The sequence below is a fragment of the Thamnophis sirtalis genome, unplaced genomic scaffold (genome assembly GCF_051295495.1).
Source record: "Thamnophis sirtalis isolate CommonGarterSnake01/CBP01778 unplaced genomic scaffold, rThaSir2_p1.2 scaffold_2, whole genome shotgun sequence".
NCBI lineage: Eukaryota > Metazoa > Chordata > Lepidosauria > Squamata > Natricidae > Thamnophis > Thamnophis sirtalis.
In genome coordinates this window covers 140638983-140651198 of record NW_028261382.1, presented here as the reverse complement: position 1 = coordinate 140651198, position 12216 = coordinate 140638983, and the positions used below count along the sequence as shown (strand labels likewise).

The following is a 12216-nucleotide window of genomic DNA, read 5'->3' as shown; positions in this document are numbered from 1 at the left end:
AATAGATCCCTAAATTTTGTAATGAGAAGATGTGGCTTAGAGACCTAACAATGAGGAAGAAAAGAAAAAAGTTGGGCTGTGAATGACTGTCACCGCGGGGGGGAGGGGAGGGGGGTTGTATGTTTAAAATTGTATTTGTATTTGTATGTTTTACTCTTTAAAAAATGTATAACTAATAAAGATTACTTTAAAAAAAAATTCCACAGTGGAATTGAAACATGACTTTAAAACAGGGGTGGGATTCAGCCAGTTCACACCTATTCGGGAGAACCGGTTGGTAACTTTCTAAGTAGTTCAGAGAACCGATTGTTGGAAGAAATCTCTTTTTGTTTTTTTCCACTTTACAAGGCTAATCCTGTAAGGAAGGTAGTGTTGTTTCTAATCTAATCTTTATTGACCTGCTTACAGAAACTGCCTCTCCGATTAACCCTTATTACATTGTAACAGCTAAGGTGAAGCACCCATCGACCTGAGTGACCTTGATTTGGCCACGCCTACCCAGTCACATGACCACTGAGCCCCACCTACCCAGATGGTCATTAGGGCAGAGAACCGGTTGTTAAATTATTTGAATCCCACTACTGCTTTAAAAGCCTCTTAATTCCCCCACTAGGACCCTCCTTTTTTGAAACTAACTCTCCACTTGTCAATCCCCATTGCATTATGTCTAACATATTGGCTGCTGTGTTGGGCTATAAGCTCATTATTATTCATTATTATTAAGTTGGGTTAATATAAGTTCTCATCTTTATATGTTTGCTTGTTAGAAACCGCTACATGCAAAATAATGACTCAAGTGATCTACAAGTTCCTTCTGTAACTATTTTTTTAAAAAATAATGTGAAATTAATTATGTTAATACAATGATGAGTCACAGTTTAAACATTGAAATAATATTTTCAAGGTGAAAAGTCATTTTCAAGAGGATCATAATAGTTAGAGAAAGAGTAAATTATCTGTCCATATCCTCTAAAGTTGACCTATATAGTAAAGATCATATTGAACAGTTTAAAAATATAGCACATGCTTTTATTGTTTAATATTTAACAAGTATTTCTAGTTGCGGCTTCTAGGCAGAATTGGGATCTCAATTCATTACAGGTTGGTAAGCAAATTTTGAAAGGACATGATCAGCATTGTTATAAAAGGGCTACTATGCAAAACATTAGAACTATGTGATAGGGCAATGAATACATTTTCCTGGAGCCAAATATTGCCAAGTTCCAATCTGAGAAACTCCTTTGGCTTATATCTAATTGTTCCACCATGACACCTCAAGATCACCCTATCCTGATTTGATTGATTGATAGATTGATTGACATACTGGTATATTTAATGAATGCTCACATCCAAACAACTCTCAGCAATTCACATTATACAAATAGTTTTTTTTTTAAAATAAAAGTATTTCCATTAGGGATCATCTTAACAAAATTGCACTCAGTTATAAACTTTGTTAGTGAATGAGATGAATTAATTTGATAGAGGCTAATGAAAACATTGAGCTTCTAATTCTATGATTGGACTGCATATCATAATTGAATTAGATATGTTTACTAATATATGATCCCTAATTTTTGTATATGTTAACAGCTATAGTTTTTGGTCAATATAGTTACTTTGGATTGTACCATTCATAATTTTGTTTGGGACAGCCTGGTTGTCCATCAGGTTTAATGAAGTCTTTAATTACTTGACACTTGATTATTTCACCTGGAGAATGGACACAGAATTTTCACACTAAGCTCTAGCCCATGAATATTAGGGCACCCCAATAGTACAATACAAATTGCTTAAGTAAATAAAATTCACATAGCCTTATTCATCATATATAGTGTTCTCTCCAATTAAAAGCTATTAATTGAAAATAGAAAATCCACAATTAAAATGCTTCCGTAGATCACATGACACATTATCATCATATCAATCATTACAGTACTGTGTGAAACCATTCAGAAGAAATTTCCAAACCATTGCAATAGAAGGCTTCACGTCACATTTTTGCATTATTCATGGCCATATAAATAGCTGAAAAAGTACTGCATACTCAATCAATATAATCAATAAAAGGAAATGCTGATTTGCTGTTCTGACAAGTACAATAAAACTAGTGATATGCTGAAATCACATTACTCCTTAATAAAAAAAATGTCAGCAATCACTAAAACATCCACATAAAACATACATAAAGGTGTCTGGGGGAGGGGCAACTAGTTCTCTTCTTCTGCTCCAGATGATTACTTTGTGATATACAAAGTTCTGTTGAAACAGAATTTATCATCAGTGAACATAGATGAAGGACATCTTGGTGGCTATATTTCAGTTGAAACTGTGGGGCTTTGTAAATAATATCAAATGGTCCTTTTACTGTCCGTTTCACACTGCTGTAGTTATTTGCGTTAATCCAAGATCATTGGATTCTTCTCTTCCAGGAGGACTATATGATGACATTTCCACAACTAGTCATGCTGGCTTGTTTGCACCATCAACGTTCCCAGCATGAGCAGGATTATGACTTGTGTTTCTAACTCTGCTGGTGTTTTGCCTGTCTGCTTTCATCTTAAAAGGAAAGCAGAAATCCTTGAAACAACGCTTGAAGTTTTCATCCAAAAAAGCATACAAAATGGGATTTAGACTGCTGTTGGTGTAGCCCAATGCAATGCAGAAATAGTAGCTAGAAATGGCCGCAGTGCTGTGTGAGACATCTCCAAGAGCCTCAACTAACACAAAAATGTGGATGGGAGTCCAACAGATAATGAAAACTGCAACGACAACAAGAACTAATCTAGTGATACGGCGGAGGTTTCGATCTTTTTCTCGTGATCCAGACAGGAGCCGCACACTTTTCAAGCGGAGGATCATCAGAGTGTAACAAACAATAATAATTAGGACTGGGATAATAAAGGCAAAGACAAAGACACAGATTTTCATAAAGATGTCCCACCAGACATAATCGTCATCTGGAAACTGAAGAGAACACTCTGTGCTGCCGGTATCTGTACATAAAAGGACCCATAAGAAGAAAACAAATGAATATGTTAAATTAACCATTTCAGAGAAAGCAAATAGCACAGAATAGCATAGAATGATTCAAACTCATATCACTTTCGAAGGCTGAAATCAAGCTCTGTAGGCAAGATTCATAAAGTTTGTTTTTCTCTTTTTATTGCATTTGTATTGACAGTCATTCTTACAAATCAGAGATGAAATATTAACAGGCATATTTTAATATACCCTGGATAAGGGTTCCACTGATTAAACTGACGTTTACATGGAAACTCTCTTCCATTATGGCCTACAAATGCAAATTAATTCTAATAAAATCTGCAAGATGTTTACTGAGTTTCTTACAGTAAAATGCAAACGATATACAGTAATTACAGATAGTCTTGGACCTTCAACCACAACAGGCCCCAGAATTTCCATTGCCAGGAAAGGCAGCTGTTAAGAGACTTGTGTCCAATGTTATGAACTTTTTTGTCATGATTGTTAAGCAAATCACTGTAATTGCTAAATGAATGGCATGGTCGTTAAGTGAATCTGGCTTACCCTATTGACTTTACTTGTCAGAGGTATTTTGCTGGCTGCCAAGAATCCAAATTTTGATCACATGACGATGGGGGTGTTGTGACAGTTGTAAATGCAAAGAATAGTCACAAGTCACTTTTTTCAGTGTTGTTGTAACTTCAAATAGTTGCTAAGCAAATGTCTCTAAGTCAACAACTAGTTGTATGCCCAGCGGTTCTTTCACTCAAGCAAAAGACTTAAGGAACCAGGGTAAATATAAGTTAGGGTATTGTATGTTTTACTGCATTACTGAAACAAAGTTTAGAAATACGTTAATATGTTCTTTCTAATTACAAACCTACAATTTCCATAATAGATTTGCTACTTACTAAAACACTCACTAGAGTCTTGATATTTCTGGATGAACTTTGCAAATGTATTTCAAAAAATGTATTAATTTCAGGCAACCCTACTGCCAATAAAGAACTTAAGTGGTTAGAAGGGTAAGCCATAGCTTTTAAAGAGTTATGTAAGTGACAAGTGCAGCTGAGAAATTGAGAAATGTCTGCAGAACAAAATATTCTATTTGCTATTATAATGCAGCTCTCTAAATTGAAAAGAAAAATGGGTTTTACTCATTTGTTTTTTAAGAAGTGTTTTTTACCCAGAAAATTACAAGGTTGGTGCACAGAAACTAGTAACTGGGTCCAACTAGACAGTTGCGTAACTTGAAGCTTGTTGGTCTCAAAATCATTGGTATGATTATAATATTTAGGAAAACATCACAGAAAATAAAATAAAATGGACACCTAGGACATCAGCACATCGACTATGGTTTGTTTTGTTTCAGTTTAGTTTAGTTTAATTCTATTTTAGTTTAATTTAGGTTTTCAATTGGTGTCAGGTTCAATGAACCAGAACAACTCCATGAAAAAGTCAAAGCAGTTTCTTTATTTTGGATCATCTGTTTTACAAGAATCTTGCCAGACTGAAGGTATTGGGAGCGGGGGGACGAAACTAGTAGAGAACAGCTTCACTAGCCTGGCATATGTTATTTGCTCCCATGGAGCAACTGTGCTGAAATGCTTCTTTACTCTCCTCTACCCTTTAGCCTGGTAGCACTGGCATATTAAATTAATATGCCAGTGCTTAGAATGCAGTTTTTAAAATAATATACTTCTTTGATCCAGTGTATATAAACTGCATACTGTACATAATTTCTCCACTGTATGTATATTTCCTCACCTTGCGCTTGAGGTGAGATTTGAACTGCCAAATAGCAGTCAGTCGGCAGTCAGCAGAAGTAGCTTGCAGTACTACACTCTAACCACTGCATCACCATGGTTCATCCTTGGTGTATGCTATAAATCACATGTTCTTCATTTAAGGACTATGGAAAATGTAGTTACAGATATTGTTGCTTGGAATGGGTTATAGGAGTGTGAAAAATAATCTGAAATTCAAAGTATTTTGAATTAGCCCTGTTTATTTGAGAAGTCCCATTTTGAACTCAAAACCAACTCGTTTCAAATATGATACATCTTCCCCCCAAAAAACCCCTCAGAATAGCTTTGAAACAATTAGTTTTGTTGGAGCACTGTGAATTCAAAATATTTTGCTTCCTTAATTAACTGTCATATCACACACTAGTTTTGAGAAAAGTAAATGCTAACTATAACTGCTAGATAAATAGTTTTTATTTAGTCATAGTGGTGCAGTGTAGTGGTGGGTTTCTATTTTTTTTACTACTGGTTCGCCCATGCAGGTGTGCACGCATACCTGCGTGCCACATTTCTGTGCATGCACAGATGCATCTAGGCTGGTGGGTGGAGCCTCCCACCACCGCCACTACCAGTTTGCCTAATCTGGGCCAAACCAGGAGAAACTGGTGCAGTGGTTAGAATGCAGTATTGCAGGCTAACTCTGCCAACTGCCTGCAGTTTGATTTTGACTGGCTCAGGGTTGACTCAGCCTTCCATCCTTCTGAGGTGGGAAAAATGAGGTTCCAGATTGTTGAGGGCAATATGCTGACTCTGTAAACCACTTGGGGAGGGCTGTAAAGCACTATGAACAGTGACGTGCGGTGAGGTTTATGGCCAGTGAGGCAAGTGGGCAAAAGCCGCCCTATGTCTGCCACCCTAGGTCTGCCAACAGCGGGGCTTCGGCGGGGCTTTCGGAAAGCCGTGCCAAAGCCCTGGTGCGGCTTTCCGAAAGCCCTGCCGAAGCCATGCTGCTGCACCCGCCATACAATGAATTTCCTAGGTGGCAGGGCTTTAAAAAATATAAAAATAAAGTGCCAGCCCGCGTGCCAGCAGAGGCAGGTAAAACACACACACACACACACACACACACACACAAACACACACAAATTACTTATAATAATACAAATTACAATTACTTACAAATGATAATAATTTTGAATTCCTCCCCCTCCCTCTGACCCACATACCTTTTCCAGCTGTTTCACAGAGGATTTCAACTCTCCTCTTGTCTGCCATGAGGAAAATGTAAAAAATGTAAAAGGAAAAAGGCAAGAGCTGCTGAGGTCAGGCTGGGTTAGCTGCTGCCAGAGTCCCCAATGGATGACTCTGCTTAACTGTTTAAAAAAGCCTCTTAAAAAATTGCTCTCTACAATTTTAACCCTTGCTTAACTCTTCTCGAGTGATCATAAAGTCAGACTAAATGAGGCACGTGGTTCTCTCGCCTCCTCCTGCAGAGGGCACTTTTTTAGAGGCTTTTTTAAACAGTTAAGCACTAAGCAGTCATCCACTGTGACTCTGGCAGCAACTAGCTCAGCCTTTTTCCTTTTAATTTTTTTTCTTTTCATGATGACAGTGGTGAGGCTCTGCCTCCCCTGCCTCCCCTGACTGCACGTCACTGACTATGAAGTGGTATATAAGTCTAAGTGTCAGGCCTGCAGTGGTTCCTTTAAGAATCTTTGGCCTGCCACACTCTTTACACCTGACCAGAAGCAGTTAGGTGTAGACGCCAGCGTGGAAGAAGAAGATTGGACCATGTGATGGACTGTGGGTGTGGGGGCAAGATCATGAACTTTTAACTGGGTGGGATTCTGATGTAACTTCCAGAGTTGGAATCCCCACAGCTATATGCCAACATGCCTGTTTTATTAAATTGGAACTTTAAGCTTAGTTTTGCCTTTGACTTTGATTTGATTCTACATGGTTTTTGGAACGCTAACATCATTCCAACTCTCCACTAAGATAAGTTATCAGCATCCCAAGCTGGGAAGCTGTCAGGGGGTACTGAATCCCAACCCTGGGCAGTACGAACATTCAGTGAAGATGGAAGAAGAAAAACATGCTGCGGAGAAAGATAATTTTGACAGCTCAATTAATTTGGCCGAGGCTCAAGAGGTGCCTCTTAAGGAATTAATAGAAGCTGCAGAGATGTTTGAATGTTTGAATGTTTATTTAATTTGTATGCCGCCCCACTCCCGAGGGACTCGGGGCGGCTAACAACCAAAAAGGGGGGGGGATACAAATAAGACAAAAGACAAACAAAGTAAAAACAACAACAGTCACAAGTGGGGCTGGAAATTCTTCAGCCCCAGGCCTGCCGAAACAACCAGGTCTTTGTGGCTTTGCGGAAAGCCTGGAGGGTGGTGAGGGTCCGGATCTCCACGGGGAGATTGTTCCAGAGGGCCGGAGCAGCCACAGAGAAGGCCCTCCCCCGGGGATTTGCCAGTTGGCACTGGCTGGAGGATGGAATTCGGAGGAGGCCTAATCTGTGGGATCTGATCGGTCATAGGGAGGTAATTGGCAGGAGGCGGTCTCTCAAGTACCCAGGTCCGATACCATGTAGGGCTTTAAAAGTAACAACTAGCACCTTGAAGCGAGTCCGGAGTCCAATAGGCAGCCAGTGCAGCTCGCGGAGGATAGGTGTAATGTGGGTGTACCGAGGTGCACCCACTATCACTCGCGCGGCTGCATTCTGGACAAGCTGAAGTCTCCGAATACTCTTCAAGGGCAGCCCCATGTAGAGCGTGTTACAGTAGTCCAGTCTTGAGGTCACAAGAGTGTGAGAGACTATTCGAAGGGCCTCCCTGTCCAGGTAGGGTCGCAATTGGTGCACCAGGTGAACCTGGGCAAATGCCCCCCTGGTCACAGCCGACAGATGATGTTCTAAAGTCAGCTGTGGGTCCAGGAGGACTCCCAAATTGCAAACCCTGTCTGAGGGGTGTATAATTTCACACCCCAGCCTGAGAGATGGAATACATAGCCAATCTTTGGGAGGGAGCATCAATAGCCACTCAGTCTTGTCGGGATGGAGTGCAAGCTTGTTCATTCCCATCCAGACCCTGACAGCCTCCAGACACTGACATATCACTTCCACTGCTTCGCTGAGTTGGCACGGGGCGGACAGATACAGCTGAGTATCATCCGCATATTGATGGTATTTTATCCCGTGCCGACATATGATCTCACCCAGTGGCTTCATGTAGATATTAAATAGGAGGGGGGACAGGACCGAACCCTGCGGCACCCCATAGTTGAGGGGCCTGGGGGTCAATCTCTGCCCTCCGACCAACACCGACTGCGACCTATCCAAGAGGTGGGAGGAGAACCACCGAAGAACGGTGCCTCCCACTCCCACCTCCCGCAACCGCCGCAGAAGGATACCATGGTCGATGGCATCGAAGGCCGCTGAGAGGTCAAGGAGAACCAGGATAGAGGCATGGCCCCTATCCCTGGCTCTCCAGAGATCATCGATCAGCGCGACCAAAGCAGTTTCTGCACTGTAGCCAGGCCTGAATCCAGACTGAAAGGAATCCAGATAATCGGTTTCATCCAAGGACCGCCGGAGTTGAAAGGCCACCACTTTCTCAACAACCTTCCCAACAAAGGGGAGGTTGGAAACTGGATGGTAGTTGCTCAAAATGGCTGGATCCAAAGACGGCTTCTTCAGGAGGGGTCTCACCACCGCAGCCTTTAAAAGGAGCGGGAAGGATCCCTCCCAGAGAGAGGTGTTAACTATCGTCCGGATCCAGCCACCTGTCACCTCCTTGCTGTTCGCGACCAGCCAGGAGGGGCACGGGTCCAGTATACAAGTGGAGGCACTCACCGCTCCCATGGCCTTGTCCACTTCCTTATTAGAGAATTGGGGGTCCGACGAAAGGAATTCTATGAGGAGGCATCAAGATTTATGACTTCTAAGGAATGCCTGCTAGAAGAAGAGGGGGTTGCCAGGGAAACTTCGACAGATGACTGGATGATTACCAGAAGATCTGATGAATGGAGAACTCAGCCGCCCTCATGCAGCCCTTCTCTAATGGGCCTCCCAGACCATTTCCTACGGCTAAATGTGAGTGAAATAAAAACCCTCCCCTGTTCAGAGACCCCTCAGTGGAACCTGGCAACCCCCACATTCTCCTTTCTTCGTAGGGAAAACTCTGCCAAGTGGTGTGGAGACGTGGGCTCTTTCCATACAGTAGTTAATGAATCAACCCACACCCTTGCTGCTGGATTGATGCCTAGAGCAGTCACATCAGCACCCCCACTCCTACTGGAGTGCAACCAGACCCCCCTCCAATTAGGGGAGGTCAATCCAGCTGGCAGAAAGAGGCCTGGAACACATGCACGTCCCCACAGCTGCAAAGGGGTGACTCCAAACCTATGAATCAAGCAAACCAAGGGTGGGCATTCATCCCGGGTCATGGATGGGCTCAATGTCAATGGACGCCTACCCTCTTCCAGCAGATGATGCCTTCCCAGATAACTGCTCCTGGGCAAACCCAGAGAATGGGACCACCACCAGGTCCAGCCCCCCCCCCCAATGCCTCCCTAGGCTTTTGCACAACCGATGGGTGTGGGTCAGCAGAGGGGCTTACCACCCCCAGCAACAAACCAACAAGCTGCCCCTGTTCAACCACCAGCGGCCCCTCCTCCCATACCCCCATGGTTCCGTGCAACATTTGATGGATCCCCAGATAAGCTGGCTTATTTCCTGAATTGAGTATGGGCGTATGTTGATCAAGTGGGGCCTCAATGCCCATCTGATCGAGAGTTGATCCAAGAGATAGCAGAGGGGATGAATGAAAAGGAGGCTGTACAGTGGATAGCGGAGCTCCACGAGGAAGCGGCACCTGAGCTAGATGATATAAATGGGTTCATCCAACTGATGCACGCCAGGTTTAACGATGTGACCCAAAATGTGGATGCTGAAGACCAGATCCACGAATTGCGGCAGGCTGGTCATTCTGTGAAGGAATTAGTTTGGGAGTTCCGGAGAATAGCTGGGAGACTATGCTATTGGCCAGAAAGACTCTTGGTCTACACATTCAAAAAAGCCTTAGATCCCAAACTGAAAGAAGCTTGTGCCGTAAGGGGGATCCTGGAACATCTCCAAGATTGGTATACCACTGCAATCATACTAGACCACGAGATTAACACTTATCGAAAGCCTGGTACCGGAACCCCTGCCAAAAAGCCTTTGGGCCAATGTACGCAGAAGCAGCGAGCTGAGAAGCCTCAACCAACCCCCCATGGGGCCTTCATAAAGTGCTACCGATGCAGTCAGATGGGGCACAGAGCAACAGAATGCCTAGCTCCAGCTCCCGTCCCACAACAGCGCCAACCACCTATCAGCGCAATGAAGAAAAAACCCCAAAAGCCACCCGAAAAGAGCCATTTACTACAGCAGCCAATGGAGGTGGAAAACCTGCTATTGAAGAAACCCCTGGGGCCTTGGAGGAAGAGGATGAAAATGCTGAAGACGACCCAATGGTGAGTGCACCTATTCCCTCCTTTACCATAAAATCCCAACTCCAAGTGCCCAGAACGGAGGTAGAAGGAGAAGTTGGGGCGATCATAGACACTGGCTGCACCAGATGCTTAATCAGCATGTCAATAGTGGAGCAGCTAGGTATATGCACAAGACCACTAACCCACCCTATTCGGTTCGAGCAACTAGATGGAACCCTAATTGGGGGTGCCCCGGCCACAAAGATCACTGAATTAGTAAAGTTGAAGATAGACCAACACTATGAGTTCATTGTAGCCCCCAAAATGTAGGAGTCAATTATCTTGGGACTTGCATGGTTGGACAAGTGGGCACCAATGTTCCCTCTAATTTTTTTTCAGTGTGAGCAGAAAAGTATAGTGTTTGAGCAGCATATTTTCATGCCTGAACACCTGAATTTTTTTCACAGATGTCACCTAAGACAACAACGAAATCAGTATTATTTGAAACTCAAAGTTATGTTTATTCAAGGTACCCGTTTAATTAAAAGTGTTATATAATATCAGTATCACTTAACAACGGTCCTGCTTAGCAACCAAAATGTTGGCTCAGAAACTCTGGCATTGAAGCATGCAAGTCTTAAAGCTGTCAAGTTACAAGACCCTTGCACCCCTAACCCTTTAGAAAAAAAACCAGGGGTCTTCAAACCTGACAGCTTTAAGATTTGTGGACTTCAACTCCCAGAATTCCTCCTCCAGTCATGTTGGCTCAGAAACTCTGGCATTGAAGCATGCAAGTCTTAAAGCTGTCAAGTTACAAGACCTTTGCACCCCTAACCCTTTAGGGAAAAAAACCCAGGGGTCTTCAAACCTGACAGCTTTAAGCCTTGTGGACTTCAACTCCCATAATTTCTCCTCCAGTCATGTTGCAGCAACGTCATCTGCGTGGATCTGCTCCATCTTTGGTTTTTTTCACAGGGGGCAGGGCTGCCGCTGAAGATGCCAATGAGCCCCCGCCGCCACCAGAATAACTGCTGCCACCTCCTCCTCCTCCTCCTCCAACAGCACCAACATATTTGCTGCCCAGCGCTGCAGCCGAGGTGAAGCCTCCAAAGCTCCCGCAGGCGCCCCCACCCATGGCAGCGGCGGCGGTGCCTCCCCCTCCGCTCGGAGCACCTCAGCTGGGCTCTGGGTTACCCCTGCCACCGCCTCCACCTCCGCCGTGCTTTTGAGAAGCCATGAGGCCTTTTTTCCTGCTCCAGCCCCCTCCTCCGCCTTCCTACTAGCTCCCGCAGCCAAATGGCTCCTCAAAAGCATGGCAGAGGAGGAAGGGGGAGGGATAATGCAGGGGCCAGCTCAGGTGCTCTGCGTGGAGGGAGAGGCACCACTATCACTGGCGGGGGTGCTGACGGAAGCTTTGGCGGCTTCACCTCAGCTGCAGTGTTGGCGGCAAATCCGGCAGTGCTGTTGGAGGAGGAGGAGGAGGCGGCAGCAAATATTCCCCTCAGCTTCCGGAGCCTGTGACAGAAATCACTGCGTGCAATTAGAAACGGCTACGCGGTGTTTTCTTGCCACGTACGCGGCCGCGCAGCCACGCACCTTAGAGGGAACAGTGGTGGGCACCTACTATCAAGTGGGAGGATGGTGTTAGAAAATTGATCATTGATTTTGGGCCATTACCAACCGTGGAGCTTAAAGGCCACCCAGGAACAATTAGAACCAACAGCCCAAACCATCCAGAACCTGCAGCCCCTGCAGCAGACACCAAACCTCCGGAGATCCAACGAGTGCCAAAGGTCTACTAGGAGTTGGCGGGGGTGTTCAGTGAAGAAGACAGAGACTACCTTCCACCTCACCGCCCCACAGACTGTGTGATAGACTTCAAACCATGGGTAGCCTTACCAAAACCAAAAATGTACTCTATGACTCCTAAGGAGATGACTGAATTGAGGAAGTACATCGACACCAATTTAAAAAGGGCATTTATTGAACCAGCCAAGTCGAAGGTAGC

General features: G+C 44.2%; 1 protein-coding gene across 1 annotated transcript in view; it reads right to left on the bottom strand.

Annotated features, from left to right (window-relative positions):
- Positions 1-403: 403 nt before the first annotated feature.
- Positions 404-12216, bottom strand: part of OPRK1 (opioid receptor kappa 1) — a 29644-nt gene continuing 17831 nt past the window's right edge. Inside the window, 1 exon segment of the mRNA XM_014054089.2 lies at positions 404-2996. Within this exon segment, the coding sequence (XP_013909564.2) occupies positions 2377-2996 (620 nt within the window). The 3' untranslated portion in view covers positions 404-2376.